Raw genomic sequence first — 20,696 nt, 5'->3', positions numbered from 1 at the left:
TCTATACATTAGTTGTAAAGGAGTATTCATGGTTTACGTACATCAAAAGGGTAGATAGTAATCCATGTAGAGGATGGGGAAACAGCGGGGTGTTAAAGGGATACTGTCATGGGAAAAAAACTATTTTTCAAAATGAATCAGTTAATAGTGCTTCTCCAGTAGAATTTTGCACTGAAATCCATTTCTCAAATGAGCAAACAGATTTTTTTTATATTCAATTTTGAAATCTGACATGGGGCTAGACATATTGTCAATTTCCCAGCTGCCCCAAGTCATGTGACTTGTGCTCTGATAAACTTCAGTCACTCTTTACTGCTGTACTGCAAGTTGGAGTGATATCAGCCCCCTCCCTTCCCCCCCCGGCAGCCAAACAAAAGAACAATGGGAAGGTAACCAGATAACAGCTCCCTAACACAAGATAACAGCTGCCTGATAGATCTGACAACAGCACTCAGTAGTAAAATCCAGGTCTCACTGAGACACATTCAGTTACATTGAGAAGGAAAAACAGCAGCCTGCCAGAAAGCATTTCTCTCCTAAAGTGCAGGCACAAGTCCCATGACCAGGGGCAGCTGGGAAATTGACAAAATGTCTAGCCCCATGTCAGATTTCAAAATTGAATATAAAAAAATCTTGAGAAATGGATTTCAGTGCAAAATTCTGCTGGAGCAGCACTATTAACTGATTCATTTTGGAAAAAAAATGTTTTCCCATGACAGTATCCCTTTAAGATGTTTGTGACTGGACGTTTTTTGCTGCAGACCTTTTTTTCAATACTATTGTGAGTATAATTTTGATGATGGCAAAATTGAGTAACCTCTTGCTTCAGAAATATGTGGGTGTGTACAGGGGTTCTTGGAGATGCAGTATTAGTACATGCAGAGGTCGGTGTTCTTTAATGTTGGTAATAAAGGCCATTGAATTTCTACAAAGCTTTATACACTCTTGTATACTGTAAATCTGCCACAATGGTTGGCTTTGGATCCATGATGTACATGACCTTTGTCTGGTATTTGCCTGTTAGGTTTCACACGCACATTTCTCATTTACTAATGGAAGCTCCAGGCCCTTTTCAAATGGGATTGATGACTAAATCCATGCACGTCAGAATTTGATATACGGGTATCCTTGCAAGCATTCATGGAAAATAACAAGGGTGGTTGTAGCTTACAGATCTTTAATTTGTGTTAAAGGGGAGTTCCAAGACCACTACAATGCAGTGTAATACTTATACGTACTTCTATAATTTGGCCAGAAATGTAAGACAATTACAGGGCATTTTAAAAAGAAGAATATGTACCAATATAAGTGTTGTACAGAAAAGCAGTAGAGAAAGGCAGCAGTGGGCAATGGTGGAGTTGATATTGTATGATATTGTATTGTTAGTGGGAGTTGTGATGTGAATGACACTCAAAAATGCAGGTGGATGGGAATTTTAATTGGAAACCTTACCCACCGCAGTTTTAATACAGAGCAGTCCCTGATAGTTCATGAGGTTTTCTGTGTGTGTCTGTGTGTGATCATTTCTGGCTTCCTTCATACTCTTTGAACTATAATAAAGGATTCTTGCTCAGCTGATCTGACTGTATCTTTTTACTGCATAGTCTACAGGCTTTTCTAACCCAGAGTTGGAGTCTAACCCTTGACTGGCTGCCTAAAGCAAGACACTCGCATAGCTGGGTATCCTGTAACTCTTCTGTTTCTTTACAGCACAGCAGTGTACACATTTTTCCTATTACCACAATATATATATATGTAGGGATGTGAAAATCTTAGACACCCTTACACTTTAAAGACAGGCACATCCCTAGTAATATGGACACCTCAGTGGGTCCTAATGGGGACCTTGTGCTTATGTAACCCCTGTAATTCACACAGTGTACACCAGATGGCACTGTGCCAGAGTATAAAAGGTTTAGGAACCATGTGTTCTGGGTCCATTGCTTTAGCCCAACCAACCAAGCAGGCTGGAAGGGAATGGGTAGTGCTGACCCTAGGCGCTTTGGCCCTAGTAATTAGACAGCTATACTCGTTTTATAGATCGCTCTAGGAGTGATAGAGAGGTTATTTAGTTGAGCAGCTCAAGGCTCCACCGAGGAGATTAGAGGGATTAAGATCCCAGGGTATTACTGACCCAGAGTAAGGAACCAAGTGTTGAGATAGGGATGTCAGGAGTTCCCCTAGTCTGCCACTGGAAGATATCCTGAAAACCGGGCAATACCCATCACATGCTGTCAACTTACTCTCTGCTGTATATTCCCTAGCCTGTGGGGATTCAGCCTATACGTGCTGTGAGTATATGCTTCCTTTATGCTGCTGAGTATGTTCTATACTCCATTGTGGATCAATGTGCTAAATGATCTATGTGCTATTGTTCAATAAATACTGTTCTTTGTTCAACTGTTAAAGAACTACTGGTGCCCATCATTGTGCTATCGCATTTCCAATTATGAAATGATGTACCAACAGTTCACTTAACATAAAATATTACATATACGGGTATGATATCCGTTATCTGGAAACCCATTATCCAGAAAGTTACGAATAACGGAATGGCCAACCTCTCATAGACTCCATTTTATCCAAATAATCCAGTTATTTTTTAAATTATTTCTTTTTTTCTCTGTGATAACAAAACAGTCGCTTGTACTTGATCCCAACTAAGATATAATGAATCCTTATTGGAAGCAAAACCAGCCTATTGGGTTTATTTAATGTTTACATGATTTTCTAGTAGACTTAAGGCATGAAGATCCAAATTACAGAAAGATCCGTTATCCGGTCCTGTGCATTCTGGATAACAGGTCCCGTACCTGTACCTTCAGGTCACCATGCAAAGCTCTCTGTGGAGCCCTGTGTTTGATGACCCTTTTTGCCTGCACTTGCTAACAGTTTCCACTATACAATACGTCTGGTTGTCTTCTCCACAGTTCGTGCCCTGGGCATTTTTCCATTCGTGTGCAGGTGGCAGGTACAAGCTCCTGCAGCAAGTTTTCTACAAACAAAAAGAAAACACAATGGGCAGTGGGAGACACCTGCTAGAGATATATGTGTGACAATAGCAGGAGGAGGCTTTCACAGTACTTAGGCTGGGGCTGCTTTGTTGCTGTGTATTAACTTTACTATACAACTACATTGTGTTTCCATGCTAGCTTTATTTGAAAATGGTTGACTCATATGCTCGGATGAATATACGCATTTATTGTGTAACTAAATCCTAATCCTTTCCCTTTTTGAAAGGGGTCCTTCACCCCCCAAAATTATTTTTGAATAATGAAAACACAAATTTTCATCGGTTTTAACATGATTAAAAGCAGCAACTGCATGCCTGTTGACGTGTAGGAGACCTGACTTCAGTAATACTGTTTTTAAATAGTAGAAATGAGGATCGCACGCTCTGGGGGTTATTTATCAAAGTCCGAATTTATCTCAATATTTTCCTGTAAATTTTCTTTGCAGGAAAAATCTGATTTTGGCATTTTTTCTGATTTTTCCATCCGATTTTCTTTGAATTTTCACAGCAAAAACTCAGAAAACTTCGGGATTTTGCAAGAAATCCCGTGCATATCAAAAAATCATTGGGACTTCTCCCATTGACTTTTATGCAACATCGACAGCTCTGAGATGCCGGATTTTCAGATTCAAACTTTTCCATCCGCAGGGTTTAATAAATTCTGAAAAATTTGGGATTTTTTTTAGAAGTCATTTTTGTATAAACAAAATCACACATTTTTGTGATTTTGCATTCAGAGTTTAGTAAATAACCCCTCTGTTATTCAAAAAGTAAAAAAGGTGGATGCACACGCTATGTTTAATAAAACGTTTTATTGCTTAACAAAAGAAAAAGGAAAAAGAAAAGTTACAAAATCAAGGCCACAGAAGTGGTCTTCATCAGGGGCACAAACATTAGGGGGCCGATTCACTAACTTCGAGTGAAGGATTTGAAGTTAAAAAACTTTGAATTTCGAAGTTTTTTTTGGGCTACTTCGACCTTCGACTACGACTTCGAATCGAAGGATTTGAAGTAAAAATCGTTTGACTATTCGACCATTCAATAGTCGAAGTACTGTCTCTTTAAAAAAAACTTCGACCCCCTAGTTCGGTATCTAAAAGCTACCGAAGTCAATGTTAGCCTATGGGGAAGGTCCCCATAGGCTTGGCTAACTTTTTTTGATCGAAGGATATTCCTTCAATCGTTGGATTAAAATCCTTCGAATCGATCGATTCGAAGGATTTTATCAATGGATCGAAGGAATAATCCTTAGATCGTTCGATCGTACTATCTGCACTAAATCCTTCGATATTCGAAGTCGAAGGATTATAGTTCCTAGTCGAATATCGAGGATTAATTAACCCTCGATATTCGACCCTAAGTGAATCGGCCCCTAGAAATAAAGAAAATAAAAGGCAGGCTGCCTTTCCTTTTTCTTTTGTTAAGCAATAAAACTTTTTATTTAACATAGAGTGTGCGATCCACCTTTTTTCTTTTTGAATTTGCTCTGGAGACTTGGATGGGCAGCCTCCCACTGGATCAGCACCTCCAATCTTTTCATGAGTGTGCGCCTCCCAACTGTTTGTACCTAAGGGTAAGGCCAGACGAGGAGATTCGGGGAGGTTTTGTCGCCTGGCGACTAATCGCCACGTCTTTTGCGCGACTATCTCCCCGAACTGCCTCAGCGTTTTTTCCCCATAGGCTACAGTGCAAAGTCGCCTGCGCTAATGCACATGCGCCGATGCGTTTTCAATAGTCGCCCAAAGTTGCAGGCTGTATGGTTGTCTACAGTCTGGTAAATCTTTAGTCTGGTATAGTTAATAGAGAAATTGCCATATAGAGGTGAGGTTTCCTAGAGCTGGTTTCCAGTAGTTCTATTTACCTGTACGGTGGTAGATGCTATTGGTTCGTATCACATCAAACTAAGACAAAAAATTCCATTTCATGGTAATTTATCGTGATAGATGTGAACGATGTGTAATCTCTGTAAAGCGCTGCTGAAATGTATTGCCAATATATAAATACAGGTATGGGATCCGTTAACCAGAAACCCGTTATCCAGAAAGCTCCAAATTACAGAAAGGCCATCTCCCATAGACTTCATTTTATCCAAATAATTCAAATTTTTAAAAATGATTTCCCTTTTCTCTGTAATAATAAAACAGTAGCTTGTACTTGATCCAAACTAAGATATTATTAATCCTTATTGGAAGCAAAACCAGCCTATTGGGTTTATTTAAGGTTTACATGATTTTAGTAGACTTAAAGGACCAGTAACATCAATTTTTTTTTAAAAAAAATTTGTTAGTATAGAACGAAAAAAAAACACAAAGACAAATTAAACTTTTAAATCGCTGTCTTTATTAAGAAATAACTTACCGAAACTCCGCTTGCGCTCCTCTTCAGAAAGGGCGATCCATCATGTGTCGCTCGATTTCTCCTATAGCCAGGGAGGAGAAAACGAGGGCCGCATGATGGATCGTCTCCGTGTCTCCTTTTCTGAAGAGGAGCGCAAGTGGAGTTTTGGTAAGTTATTTCATAATAAAGACAGCGATTTAAAAGTTTAATTTGTCTTTGTGTTTTTTTTTTTGTTCTATACTAACACCATTTTTTTTTTTTTTATAAAAATTGATGTTACTGGTCCTTTAAGGTATGGAGATCCCAATTACCGAGAGATCCGTTATCCGGAAAACCCCAGGTCCCGAGCATTCTGCATAACAGATCCCATACTGTGCTGGGAAATTAATGAAAATGTAAAAATCATTTATACATTTAAGTGTCTTGCTAACAATTTTTGCGTGAGCCACGGCCGATGCTTGTTGCTTTATTATTGATATTTACAAATAAGCAGAATCCGTTGTGAACCTGTTTTATATACATCACAGTGCAGATATGGCACCTGGCTTGTTATTTGTATTTGGTTCATGTTATAGGATGTTCCCGTGATCCTGTCCCCTTTGTATTTTAGCCTGGAAAGGCTGATGTGTATTTGTTGTGTGCGGAGTCGACTAGTCACCTGCTGGTGGGCTGTAACAGCTTCTCTGACGACATTGACTGTGTTGTTAAAGATATTTAAGCTGCAGTAAGAGACATTGCAGTGCCCGGGCCAGAGCTTTAGCAGCCTTTCAGCTCACAGGGAGAATTAACTTGCCAGGTGATATTTCTTCCTCCTATTTCTGCAATAGGAAGATTTCCTCAGTGAGGATGGAATCGGTCATATATTTGCTTCTGATTGCTGTTTGGATGCAAGGTAAGAACCATTGGATCATCCCTCTTGGTTGGACCCCAGGTAACCTCTCAAGACAGAGATATTCACATCCAGCAGGAAGGAACACACAATTTGCTTTTTAGAGGTTTTATTTTAATAAAGGAAGTCAGAGAAATCCAACCTCCTGACTAATAAATTGCTATTTAATATTATGCCTGTTGTAATTTGCTGAACATGTTAATGATCTGTATTTTCTTTTGTAACAAAGTGACCTATTTAAAAAAAATATATATTACAGAATTAGTTACTAATGAAATTGTTCAGTGCCATATAATTAACTGCTTGCACTGAAGCAAATTGTGTCCCCGCTGGAAGCAAAGCCTATACATTATTTATAAGCTGACATGAATATACTGCAAGTACGGAATATACAGCAAGCACTGATAGCAGTCTCAGCCTGAACGCTTCTACAGCAGAGTGGCTGATATATTTTGTACATGTATGGGATCCGTTATCCAGAAAGCTCTGAATTGTATAAGTTTGACCTAGATATGAGCTAATGGAAGAACCTGAACAATATATGCTTCACAATGTAGAGAGTCCCCTGCCAGTACACTGGGACTGCGGAGACCTTTTCTCCAGCCAAAAAAATCCAAAGAAGGAATCGAAGTTTTATGATTAGATTTTTTTCTTACTTCTTCTGTGAAATACACTTAAAGGAGAAATAAACCCCTGAAAGGAGCATTCAACCCCTAGGCGCAAAAATCCCACCCCCTCCCCTGCGTAGGCCCCCCTCCCTCCCCTGGCCTACCCCCCCGGCAAATGCCCTTAACTTGTTACCCCTCCTTCTAGGTCCTCTCCAGCGGAGTTCACAGCAGCCATCTTCTCCCGAGCGTTCTTCTTCCTGTAGTCATCGGCAATGGTGCATGCGCAGTAGGAGGCATTTGCCAGTTTGGATCTACTGCGCATGCTCCGAAAGTCACAAAGTTTCCTATGCAGGGGAGCGGTTTTTGCTCCTAGGGGGTTGAGTTCTCCTTTAATAAAAAAAACCCTATGCTGCCATGAACTCCAATCCCTGAATCTGCACCGAGGGGTAAGTAAAAAGTTAGGGGCATTTGCCCAGGGTAGCAGCTAGGCTGGAGGGGAGGAGGGAGGGGATTCTATGTGGGGTAGGGGAAGTAGGGTTTTTTTTTTTAAAATAAGGGGTTTGTTTCTCCTTTAAGCCTTCATTTTCACAACGGCCCTTTACATTTCCAATCTGAATATTGATGTATTAAAGGGGAACTGTCACGAAAATGTATGAAAAAAAAATGAAATAAGAAACTTTCTAAATACAATCAATTAAAAATTCTCTACTGTTTCTGAAATAATCAAGTTTATCTTCACTATTCCTCTCTCAGCATTTGTTTCTCTTCATGCAAGAGTTGGGTGTCAGATAGTCATTGACAGTTAGATCCAATATAACTTATAGGGGGGCAACATGATCATAACATAATGAAATCATAACAAAATATCTCTGGACACTATGGGGAAATGGCACACAATTGTAGCATTTCGTAAATAAACCCTTTCCTGGATTGGCTCCTTTCTATTCACTCTTGAGTTATTAAAACTTTATTCTGTTCAATTTCAACAGCCTCAGCCATTCCTCTATCCACTCGACTTTCCGAAGAAGAGGAAAAGGTAAGGTCTTTTTTTAAATAAATTAATGTTTGGATGCTAGTAAAGGAGGAATCATGGCTGTTGAGTGGCTTGATTTAGTACAGGTATGGGATCTATTATCTGGAAACAGGCTATCCTGAAAGCTCCAAATTATGGGAAGACCATCTTCCATAGACTCTATTTTAATCAAATAAGTCACGTTTTTAAAAATGATTTCCTTGTTCTCTGTAATAATAAAACAGTACCTTGTAATTGATCCGAGCTAAGATTTACAAGGGAATATATTTGGTGAGCCCAACGTGTTTCAACCTATATAGTCAAGCTGCTGTGTAGCCATGGGGGCAGCCATTCAAAGCTGAAAAAGGATAAACAGAGAAGCTCTGTAGTATACAATGGGATTCTTCAGAACTTATCGGTTGAATTTTTTGCTGTTACTGTTCCTTTAAAGGAAAATTATACCCCCAAAATGAATACTTAAGCAGCAGATAGTTTATATCATATTGGGTGGCATATTAAAGATTCTTACCAAACTGGATTATAAATTGAAGTAAATATTGCCCTCTTGTCTTGAACCACCATTTTGTGATGGTCTGTGTGCTGCCTCAGAGATCACCTGACCAGAAATACTGCAGCTCTAACTGTAACAGGAAGAAGTGTGGAAGCAAAAGACACAACTCTGTCTGTTAATTGGCTCATGTGACCTAACATGTATGGTTTGTTTGTGTGCACCGTGAATCCTACAATCCCAGGGGGCGGCCCTTATTTTTTAAAATGGCAATTCTCTATTTATGATTACCCAATGGCACATACTATTAGAAAAGTCTATTATTATGAAAATGGTTTATTTACATGAAGCAGGGTTTTAAATATGAGCTGTTTTATGCAATATCTTTTTTATAGAGACCCACATTGTTTGAGTGGTAAAGTTTTCTTTTAAGGTATGGGGATTTGAAATGCGGAATGCAGAGAACCCCAGGTCCCAAGCATTTTGGATAAGGGTCATACCTATATTAGAATTAGTAGTAGTAGTAGGGTACTACTCCAAACACTTGCAGTTTATGTAACTACAGCAAGAAAAACATCACTGATATTGAGTGTGTACAGTATGTGTGTGTTATGTAAATAGCTACGTTTTCAAAGCCCAGACAATTAGATTACAGCTGCAATGTATACTGTTCAGAGATATCTCTGCAACCTCAAGTGTGATTTTGCAAATTAGGTGCAAATTGTCTCTAATATATTCAGAGTTGAAATCAACACTCTTGGCCCACTGTGGGAACCCTGGAATGGCCCTCGTGGTCAGCATGGCCCCAGCTCTCCCCAGCGTTATAGATGTAAATTATAGATATACTTGTGCTCATTAGATGATTCGCCTGGCACGAATTTGCGGCAAATTTCCGCGTTTCGCCGCCAGCGAATACATTTGCAAATTTCCCGTGAAAATTCGTCCGGCGTCAATTTCAGGTTTTCACAATTTTCTCCGTGAAAATTACGGATTTTCAGGATTTTTTCGTGTAAACCTTCAAATTTCACGATTTTTCAGTGAAATCCTTCAAATTTCAAAATTTTTGAGTGAAATCCTTCAAATTTCATGATTTTTGAGTGAAATCCTTAAAATTTCACGATTTTTGAGTGAAACGTCAGTTTTTCATGATTTTTTTAGTGAAAACCTTCAAATTTCAAGATTTTTGAGTGAAATCCTTCAAATTTCACGATTTTTGCGTGAAAACTTCAGATTTTTACGATTTGTTCGTGAAAACGTTTAAATTTCACGATTTTTTCGGGAACTTTCAGATTTCACAAATTTTTCAAGAATTTTTCGCTGTTTCATGAATTGCAGGAAATTCATGAATTTTTCGTCTAAGCGAAACGTACCTTCAATGAATGGCTGCATAAAGCATCCACACTTGTGGTTACAGATGGGATTCTGTCATGATTTTTATGATGTGGTTTTTATTTCTAAATGACACTGTTTACACTGCAAATAATTCGCTCTACATTATAAAATTGAATTCCCGAACCAGCAAGTGTATTTTTTTTAGTTTTAATATTGGTGTGTAGGCAGCCATCTTAGATCATTTTGCCTGGTCATGTGCTTTCAGAAAGAGCCAGCACTTTAGTATGGAACTGCTTTCTGGCAGGCTGTTGTTTCTCCTACTCAATGTAACTGAATGTGTCTCAGTGGGACCTGGATTTTACTATTGAGTGTTGTTCTTAGATCTACCAGGCAGCTGTTATCTTGTGTTAGGGAGCTGCTATCTGGTTACCTTCCCATTGTTCTGTTGTTAGGCTGCTGGGGGGGGAACAGGGAGGGGTGATATCTCCAACTCCAACTTGCAGTACAGCAGTAAAGAGTGACTTAAGTTTATCACAGCACAAGTCACATGACAGCTGGGAACTGACAAAATGTCTAGCCCCATGTCAGATTTCAAAATGAAATATAAAATAATCTGTTTGCTCTATTGAGAAACAGATTTCAGTGCAGAATTCTGCTGGAGCAGCACTATTAACTGATGCTTTTTTGAAAAAAAAAATGTCCCTGCATTTGCATATTCTAGATGGGACTTTACCAGGGCTTCTTTTTCTTTTTCAATTGTTTTTATAGAAGTGTTAACATAGACATTCAGATATATCACAAAATATCAATATTATTAAAGGACCAGTAACACCAAAAATTTGTATCTAAAAATTCCATTCCAAATGCTAAAATAATAGCCATACCCTAATACATTCTTTACAATGCTATAAGTCCAAATACGGGGAGCATATCACTTCTCCAACACTCACCTCCATGCTGCACGTAACTTCTGTCCCCCTTCGGAATAAATCCATAGATCTAAGAGCAATTCACAGGGCATCGGAAGAAGTAACGAGACGCCACAAAACGCATAAAACGTATGATCCATGAATATGTATGCTGACATGCTGAAACAACTTCCCAATACAAATTCGGCAGGTGTGAATTTGCAAGCGAATTTCCACAGTTCGCTGCCGGAGAAAAAAAAATCTGTACGCGTGTCAGAATAGTTGCGTGCATAAAAACTGTCGTGCTTCAAAATTATTCAGACGCCCATTGACTTTAATGCGCTCGTCAAATTGACGCTGGCGTCAAATTGATGCGGGTGTCAAAATTGTCGTCGCCGTCAAAATTGATGCGGGCATCAAATCGAATCGAATTTTTCGGCGAATTGAAATGGGAGAAATTCGCCCATCACTAGTCTTTAACACTAATACCCCTGATGAAGGTTCACAAGCGAAATCTCACCAGAGTATGTGCTTATGTTTTTAGGTCTCGAAATGTATTATGGAGATTTTGACAAATGCTCTTTCCACACCCAGAGCAGAACATGTGAGCAGCAGCTGCCTTCGGATTCTGCAGAAAGGTTGGGAGCATCTGCCTTCCCTTCACTCCTCTTTTCCTCCCTCGTCTTTCTTACTCGTATAGGCAATAATATTGTGTGAATTAGCCCCAGTGCACTATTCTGTTACAGCCAATCAACAATGTCCTTTAAGGTGGCCATAGAACAACAGATAATATCATACAAAACAAATTTTTATACAATATTCGGTGCGTGTATGGTGGGAAAAGAAAGGCTTGGATATCGGTCGGCTCGTCGATCGGGCTGGGCAGAAAGTCTTGATCGGTTGTCTCTAAAGGCACCCGAACATCGGCCATTGTTAGTGCTGAATGGTCAGATACAGGTAGAATTCTATTGTTTCTATATGTTTATCTACCTGTATATCTGACGATTCAGCTCTATACGTGTGTATTGAAACAAACGATCTTTCTTGGAAAGATCTTTTCCAAGAAAGATAGTGATTGTTATGTCTATGGCCAACTTAAGTATAGGACAGTCAGAAACATTATAATAATTTTTTGATGTGTAGTCCTGTGCCACCAGGGTCATGGTGGGCCTCTGGTAACAAATCTGTGGCAATTCTGGGCTTTTCTTACAAAGTACAACATACTTATTTAGGTCAGGTGCTGCCAGAAAATCCATAACATCATTAAATGGAACATTTAGGGGCAGATTTCGGGTTGAATTTTGAGTTAATGGGAGTTTCTTAAAACTCCCATCAACTCCCATCAACTCCTATCAACACAAAAGTAAAAAAAAAAAAACAGACCAATCAGAATTTATTAAAGAAAACTATTTTTTTTAAAAACGGGTGAATAGTATCGAACTGCAAACTTGAATCGAATCTAATTTGATTGAATTCAATTCGAGTTTTTTCACCAAAAAAAAAATACTTTATAAAAAAAGTCCACCAAATGACTCCACATTTATTGTAGGAGGTCCCCATAGGCTAAATACCAATTCAGCAGGTTTTAGATGGTTGAATTCAAATTCTTATAGGGACAGTACATGATACATTTCAAATTTATTTGAAACTAGAATTGAATTTGGACTATTCCCTAATCAAATTACACTAAAATAAACTCAAAATTCGAATTTAAAAATTTCAATTAGACTCAATTGATAAATCTGCCCCTTAAACTTCATTTAAGAACCAGTTCTTTTACATGTGCCTTTGCTCATTTCATGGAATGTGGACCTTGAGTCCATCACAATAACCCATTTAATAATGAGTCCTTTCCATACTCATTGCCTAAAGAGTGTGGTCATCTATTTTGTGTATTACACAATGTCTTGTGAATTTGGGGACATTTAAAGAATATTAGATATCTAGAATATCTGGTGCTGTTCCTCATTTCCTTATTCAATTTGCTCATATTATATACAGGAAGATTTGCCTTTATTTCATGCTTAATTCATTATTATGCAGATGAGAGAGTGTTATCTATGATGCACCAGCAGCACCTGTTGAGAGAGCTTGAGGATCTGACCCACAGAGGTAAGTGGCATTAATCTAGTGCTATGTTTTGGCACATATTGCCAGTTTCCCAGGTGCCCCCAGTCATGTGATAGACTTCAGTCAACTCACATTTTCGCTTATCTTTTGTTTTTGCTTACCCATGCACAGCTTGGATTTCTGCTCACAGTTTTGTGCATCTGTGCAGTGATGCTTCAAGCCCTACATTATCTTGTTTACAAAAATAAATGCATGTTGACTAATGCAGAGATCCAAATTGAAGCTAGTATCAACTCACCCAGAGCTCACTTTCCTTCTAGATTACTAAGCACCATTTCTGAATTCTGATTTTTTCCCATGTTTTTTTTTAATAGTTGTTGTTCCTTTTTGAAATGCATTATGAGGGTTCCTTTTATATATAGGTATGGGATCTGTTATCCAGAAAGATTCCATTATAAACAAATAATTCTATTTTTATGACTTATTTCCTTTATATAATAGGACATTCCCTTATTACTTAATATATAAGTAATCTTAACTGGAGGCAGAACAGCCCTACTGGGTCTATTTAATGTTCCAGTTATTTTAAGTAGAGAATCAGTAATGGATGGATGTTGTAGATCAAATTATGGAAAAATCCCTTATCCAGAAAATAACAGGTCCAAAGCATTCCTGATAACAGGTCCTATACCTATCTGTACTGCATGCTTTATTATTACAAATATACGACTTTCACTATCCTACATTTGCCTTCCCAAATAATTCTAATTAAAGATATGTCCACATGAAAAAGATTAATGGTAAAAGTAAATTTAAAGTTTGTGCAATGTATCTGTAATATATGAACAACAATGTTACGCATCTGTTGCCAGCAGAAAAGTCTAAGCATTTAGAAGAGGAAGTTATGGACAACAGTGAGGAAGAGGAGAGGAAAAAGAGAGTTAACGAGACTCCTCCCAAGAGGGAGAAGGAGCAAAAACGAGAATCAGAGAGTGATGTTTCTACAGAGCATCAGGAAACCAAAGAGTTTGAGAAGGTGAAAGTAAAAGAGAAAGAGCATGGAACACTTGATGAGGAGAAAGCCAAAAGGTTCTTAGAAGAAGAGGATGAAAGGAAGAGGGGTGGCGAGCAAAAGAAATCTGGAATCGATGTGCGAGGGGATGGAGCCTCAAAGAGGAAAGACAAAAAACAGTTCAGTGAAGAAGATGAATATAGTTCAGAAGAGGACAGGGGAGATAGGAGAAACCATGACAACAACCACGAATGGTACCATGGAAATCGACATTCATCGGAGAATGAAGAGAAAGGATCTGAGAAGAGGGTGGCTGAAGATCCAAGTGAAGAGGAGACATCTCAGTTTGAATCAGAAGATAAAGGTCTGAAATATTTCAACTCAAAGACTCGTATGCAGGGGGTTCATGGGGTTGGCAAGGGGCACATGTCTCTCAAAGAAGAGGAAGAAATGGGGAGAGAGAGAAGTTATCACCATCCAGGAGTACTAAACATAGGTAGTGAAAGGCATCACCATTCTGGTAGGGTTGGCAAACATGAAAATCAAGAAGAGGAAGAGGAGGAAAGAGAGTTGGCGGAAATAGAGGAAGAAGAAGAACGCAGATCTGAGGTGAGGTTTTTGGCTTAGTTAACTGTGCAGTGTGTGTGTGTGTGTGTGTGTGTGTGTGTGTGTGTGTGTGTGTGTGTATATATATATATATATAGAAGAGACAGTCACGGCACTCACAGGAGTTTGTGTTAAATCAGCAGGATTTTATTATGTCTTAACGTTTCGATCCCTCATAGGGGTCTTTGTCAGGAGTGAATAAAGCTATAAACGGTGAGTAGTGATGTCATTTATGTCACATGACTCGCTAAAACTTGCGTATTATAATAAATAAAGTCCCCCTTGTTGGAAAAAATGAGGATATTAAAAGTAACCTCGGAGTTCCATGACCTGTAATAATAATATAAATATTATATGGTCATGTAACTCCTCTGTGACTTATAATATCCTTATATTTTACAATAGGTGGTACTTTATTCCCTATATATTTTACAATGGGGGGCACATTATTCACAAGATTATTGATACGGTGCTAAGTGAGGGAATTTGTGACGCATGACTCACTGAATCATATGTGGTATAGAAAAACAACATACCCCCTTGCTACAATATGTGAGGTAGTGATGTGCGGGTCAGGAAAACCCGCGCCTACCCACACCCGTGCTTCCAGGGTCCTTTTATAGACCCGCCAATGACGTCACAATGACGTCACAAAAGGGGCTGGGCAAGCAGATGCGAAACTATAAAACCGGAAGTCGGATGCCTGCATTTGAAGGTGGCTCACCCCACACCCGCCCGCCACCCGTTAGGAGCAGTACGAGGTCGACCCGAACCTACCCGACGCGCGGGTATCGGGTCGGCCCGCACATGACTAATGTGAGGTTATTAGACGTCACCTTGGATTTTCATTACCTACCTATAATGGTAAACGCTGCCTTTTGCTTTTATATTTTACATTAACTGGTATATTCCCTATATAATGTAATATTACAGTGTATTTATGAGTTTTTCTGTAAAGTCCGCTTTTGTCCTCTACCGTATAGTTGTGTTTGAATTGGTCAGAAAATGTGTGGAAAAATGAAGACCGTTTAAAGGGGATGTCTGCCAAAAACTGATATTTTTGTTAAAAAAAAAAAAAAGAAAGAAAATAAAAAAATGTAATTCCAAACAACTTTGCAGCATATATCTCTTCACATTTTGATGGACTACAACACTGATTGTTGTGTCAGGAGTCGGATAGCCCAGACAAATAATGCTACCCTTCCTATTGGCTGATTATGTTAGTCAAAATGTAGAAACTCCTCATATTTTCAGTTTAAAAGAATTGCAACGTCATATTTCATTTAACAAGATTTTAAAATGTTTAATTTATCAGTTTATCAGCTTCATCAAATCTAAACCAGCCCTTTGGGAAATACTTATGCTCTTAAAGCAATTGTTCAGTATAAAAATAAAAACTGGGTAAATAGATAGGCTGTGCAACATACAAAATGTATCTAATATAGTTAGTTAGCCAAAAATGTAATGTATAAAGGCTGGAGTGTTTGGATGTCTAACATAATAGCCAGAACACCATACCATCCAACATTTTTGAAATAAAAAGAGGGACAATAAAGTTGCTGCGCACAGTGCAGGCATTTTTGACCACGCCCATTTTTCTGGCCACATCCCCTAATCACCATGTTCATTTCACAAAATTTGGCAGGTTATGAAAGTTTGAACATATTTCTGCGTTTTTTTCCCCCAGTTATTACGGTTTTGCAAATGAAGATGAATTGCCCTTTAAGCTGTGAGTCTAACTTCTCCCAAGGGACCCGTTATCTTTTATTGTTACAATTACTTATTTGCTTATCTCAAAATTGTCACAAAAGTATCTTATATGCAGCTGTGGCTGTTCTGGGCTCTCTGCCAAAAGCCAATTAAGTTAGAAACATTGTTTCTTTTTCTGCCAGTTCAGTGCAGAGAAAATCTGGACTTTCCAGTACAAAGGAGGGACTGAGGGTTGAGCTGTCAAAAGAGGAACTGTCCCTCTGAAAACAGGGCAGTTGGGAGGTATGCAAACACTACTTCCTGCTTTTCAGCTCTCTTGGTTTCCTCTGATTGGTTACCAGCCAGTAATCGATCAGTGACTTGAGGGGAGGCCATATGGGTCATAACTGTTGCTTTTGAATCTGAGCTGAATGCGGAGGATCAATTACAAACTCACTGAACAGTTATGTCCCATGTGGTCCCCCTTCAAGTCCCTGACTAACTCAGAGTTAGAGAGCTGAAAAGAAGGAAGTTGTGTTCTGACTATTATGTTAGACATCTAGTCACTCCAGCCTTCATACATTACATTTTTGGCTGTAACTATATTAGAATTTTTTTTTATTTTGCACAGCCTATTCTAGGGAAAATATTCAGAGTGCAGCACATACTTTATACTGACACGTTCCTATGATTTATATAGGAATGTGTCAGTATCGCTTTAAGAGTCGCCACCAGTAGGACATCTGGCATTGTGTGTGTCCAATAAAAACCATAACCATTGAAAATCTCTCTGATAAATGAAAGGTTTTGGGTCAGATACTTCTCTTATTATTTAGCCAGCCCACCTTGTTATGTTAATCTGTCCTATTCAATCAATAATACCATTAGGAGAAAATCACTAAAAGTGACAGGCCATACACTTGAATTTTGTGCTTTGTCATATGCAGGAACATGATCTCCAGCAGGTGGAGGAAGAGCTGAGAAGAGCGGCTGAGAAACTGCTGGAGTTGCATCGCGGTTGAATTAAAAAAATGTCATTTTAACATGGAGCTTTTCTGACAATAACTAGCATGCACATACTTTGTACAATTATCTTATCTGGTTATAGTTTTTCACTGTGTTTTACTGGTACAACAGTTTCATGTCCATGTTGTGGGCGTGGAACACCTCCATATTGTGCAAACTAGGGATGCATCAAATTCGGGATTCAGCCTTTTTCAGCAGGATTCCGCCGAACCGAATCCGAATCTGCAAATTCGGGGCGGGGAGGGAAATTGCGTGACTTTTTGTTACAAAACAAGGATGTAAAAAATGTTTTCCACTTCCCACCCCTAATTTGCATATGCAAATAAGGACGCAGTTCGGTATTCGGCGGAATCTTTCGCAAAGGATTCAGAGGTTAGGTCGAATCCACAATAGTGGATTTGGTGCATCCCTAGTGCAAACGGTAATGATCCAGTTGTGATACCAATGCCATAAAGAAGGAATAACTTGTCGATTTTTCCATATTTCTGGAATACAGTGTAATCTCTCATTTTGTACTGTTCCCATTATTCATTTTAAAAGTGTATGACTAGTTTGCTGTGTTGCAAATTACATAGAAATCCAACACAACACATTATTTCCTGTGTTCTTCTTGCTGCCATGAAATATAGTACTTTTTACTGAGGATATTAAAGCACGGCAGTATGTTGTGGTTTATTTTCCTCTTTATAGAACCGGTGATGACGGGCTGGATATATCAATAGGTGTAAATATCATTTTTGTTTTATATGGTCTTCCTTTTTCTTTCATTTGTCCTTGTAGATAATAGGGGTGTAACTACAGAGGAAGCAGACCCAGCGGCTGTTGGGGGCCCAAGAGATATAGGGGCCCCATGAGGTCCTAATTTATAAACATGTCTAGACATTTTGGGGCCTGAAAAATAAATTTGCTGTGGGGCCCAGTAAGATGTAGTTGCACCACTGATAATAGTATTCCCGAATTAGACATTAAAGGGGTGGTTCACCTTTAAGGTAATTTTCAGTATGTTATAGAATGGCTAATTCTAAGTGACTTTTCAATTGGTCTTCATTATTTATTTTTAATAGTTTTATAGTGATTTTTCCTATTCTTCTGACTCATTGCAAGTTATTGCCGACCCCTTCTAAAAAGCAAATGCTCCATAAGGCTACAAATAGGGTTGCCACCCGGCCGGTATTTTACCGGCTTAGCTGGTAAAATACCTGCCAAGGCCGGGGCCGGTATTACAAATTTACCGGCAATGTAATACACTTAAAAAAGCCCTTGGTTCGTCCCCAATTCACTCAGAACTTACCCCTTTATTTTCAGGCTTCTGGCCATTGCGCGTGTTGCCCCACCCCTTTTTGGCACTGTGTGTGACTCCGCCCCTTTTACATCATGGACCGCCCCTTTTGTTCCCGCCCCCCACCAGTGGGTAACATTTTTTAGAAAAGATGACAACCCTAGCTACAAATGCTACTTGGAATTCTTCATCTTTCTATTCAGCCCCAGTTCTATTCATATTCTAGTCTCTTATTCAAATCAATGCTTGGTTAGTAGGGTAATGAGGATCCTAGCAACTAGATGGCTATAATTGCAAACTGGAGAGCTGCTGAATAAAAAGCTAAATAACTCAAAAAACACAAATAACAAAAAAAGAAAACCAATTACAAATTGTCTCAGAATATCACTCTCTACATCATACTAAAAGTTATCTCAAAGGTGAACAACCCCTTTAAGGGGCAGATTTATCAAAGGTCGAATTTGGAGTTCATGGGAGTTTTTTTAAACTCCCATGAACTCCATATTCGCCCAAACGAAATTTATTATTAAATTCGAATTTTTTAAACTCGGGTGTATAGAATCGACCTGAAGATTCTAATCGAATTCTAATGGAATTTGATTCGAGTTTTAAAACTCGAATATCAGGAGGAAGGCAGCAAATAACTCCAATTGATCCAATTGATCCCAGGACATCTTAGCAGGTTTACGGTGGCGAATAGTCAAATTCGAATTCTTAAAGGGACAGTATATGATAAATTTTGAATTCTTAAAAAAAAAAACTCAAAGCAAATTTTAACAATTCCCTAGTTGAATTTAACAGTTTTGAAACTTGAAATTTTGAATTTTCACTTCGACCCTAGATAAATCTGCCCCTAAGGGTTGTATTTATTGCATATATGAATGATTGCTGCCTAAATAAAGATAAATACATCTAAAATATCATGGGTTTTATATTATCTGTAAAGTTTTTTTTCAGTCTTGATCAATGTGTATTAACTGCTTTAAAAAAAAGCTGTAGTTTGCTCAAAGCTGTGCAAGTAGGAAACATATTCTTTTCTAGGTCTTGGGTTGTTACCAGTCTGTAGATACGGCTTGTGCACGCAAGTCTATATAAGGGTGGCGAGTAATGTCTTTCTTGTATATTTTTGGTGACAGTGTCTGCCTGGGCCACTGCTCAGATAACCGTGTCCCACGAAAAGAGCCAAGTGCCTGCAGACCAGCGTGCTCCGAGGGTTGGTGGGTTTCACTAGATTCAGATGAAGTGGCTGAAGCTTTGTTGCCGATATTTAAAACCTTTTCAACGTGCGAGAATAGAGCTGAACAGAATCCCGCGACACCATCATAGCCTTGGGAAAGAACACAGTAAGAATTATTTAGCATTAACATAATCAAGGCTTTACCTTCATTCTGATAATTGAGCCCATTGAACAACAAGATCAGTAGAACAAGAGGTAGACGACGGGGGATTTCCCGAACCACAAGTGAAATTCAAGCAAACTTTATTACCAAGTTAGCATTAAAAACATACAGGTATTGGTTAATGAGACTTATTTCCTAGACTATGACATGCCTAGTAGCGATGGGCGAATAAATTAGCCTGGCACAAATGCGCGGAGAATTTCCATGTTTCGCCGCCGGCGAATAAATTCGCAAATCTCCCGCAAAAATCGTTTGGACACACATCTGAAAAGACGATTGCATCAAAATTGGCGTGCGTCAACAATATTCAGACGCCCCTTGACTTTAACGCCAGCCTCAGCTTGGACGCTTGTCCGATTTTCATGATTTTTTCATGAAAATGTTTGATCTTCAATATTTTTTCGTGAAATGTCCGCATTTTACGATTTTTTTGTGAAACTTTCCAATTTCCCGATTTTTTTGTGAATTTTTCGCCGTTTTGTGAATTTTGCGGGAAATTCGAAAAAAGGGGAGAAATTCGCCCGTCACTAATGCCTAGTCACCTGACGCGTTTCATGTCTCATTCTGATGAAGTGCCAGAATGAGGGATGAAACATGTCAGATGACTAGACATGTCATAGTCTAGGAAATAAGTCTCATTAACGGATACCTGTATGTTGTTAATACTAGATTGGTAACAAAGGTTTTTTTTTTAGTTTTACCCGTGGTTTGGGTAATCCCCCGTCTACCTGATCTGAATTGAATTTGGCTGGGGCGGAGTCCAGTCAGCGGGAGACAATCACACGGGTAATCTAACCGTCAGAAATGTAAGTGCCTTCAAATAAACTGGCCATTGTACAACAAGACCCTATTTCATCATAATCATTCAAGTCATGAGAGATCAATTACTTGGAAATCTGTCTATAGTCTATCAATAATTTTACGCCTATGTGCCTCCCCCTCCTGCCCCTCAGCAATACAGCACTGCATTATGCAGTCAGCACTCTATTCATCAGGGCAGCTGCACG

General features: G+C 38.9%; 2 protein-coding genes across 3 annotated transcripts in view; one reads left to right on the top strand and one right to left on the bottom strand.

Moving 5' to 3' along the window:
• Positions 1-5,907: 5,907 nt before the first annotated feature.
• On the top strand, positions 5,908-17,239 carry LOC108700677 (vicilin-like seed storage protein At2g18540). Of its 2 annotated transcripts, none has more exons than XM_041575348.1 (6): positions 5,908-6,242; positions 7,837-7,883; positions 11,152-11,245; positions 12,651-12,719; positions 13,550-14,298; positions 16,932-17,239. In XM_041575348.1, exons 1-6 carry the CDS (start codon positions 6,197-6,199, stop codon positions 17,004-17,006), a joined length of 1,080 nt encoding a protein of 359 aa, XP_041431282.1. In that variant the 5' UTR covers positions 5,908-6,196; the 3' UTR covers positions 17,007-17,239. The 2 variants fall into 2 exon arrangements, with proteins under 2 accessions (XP_041431282.1, XP_018089338.2); XM_018233849.2 differs by having other exon boundaries at positions 5,910-6,242; positions 13,553-14,298.
• A 1,836-nt stretch (positions 17,240-19,075) lies between these two features.
• XB5961849.S (provisional ortholog of inositol-tetrakisphosphate 1-kinase S homeolog) overlaps positions 19,076-20,696 on the bottom strand; it is a 32,109-nt gene continuing 30,488 nt past the window's right edge. The window contains exon 10 of the mRNA XM_041575347.1: positions 19,076-19,616. Within this exon, the coding sequence (XP_041431281.1) occupies positions 19,342-19,616 (275 nt within the window). The 3' untranslated portion in view covers positions 19,076-19,341. The remainder of the gene's footprint in view (positions 19,617-20,696) is intronic.

Source organism: Xenopus laevis, chromosome 8S (genome assembly GCF_017654675.1).
Source record: "Xenopus laevis strain J_2021 chromosome 8S, Xenopus_laevis_v10.1, whole genome shotgun sequence".
Classification (NCBI taxonomy): domain Eukaryota; kingdom Metazoa; phylum Chordata; class Amphibia; order Anura; family Pipidae; genus Xenopus; species Xenopus laevis.
The sequence above is the reverse complement of the archived record's forward strand: the minus strand, read 5'-3'. Positions and strand labels throughout refer to the sequence as shown.

Coding starts and splice junctions, on each gene's coding strand:
- LOC108700677 (XM_041575348.1), top strand. CDS start 6,197: ATGGAATCGGTCATATATTTGCTTCTGATTGCTGTTTGGATGCAAG. Junction 11,246..12,650: donor CCTTCGGATTCTGCAGAAAG/GTTGGGAGCATC, acceptor ATTATTATGCAG/ATGAGAGAGTGTTATCTATG. Junction 14,299..16,931: donor AAGAAGAACGCAGATCTGAG/GTGAGGTTTTTG, acceptor TGTCATATGCAG/GAACATGATCTCCAGCAGGT.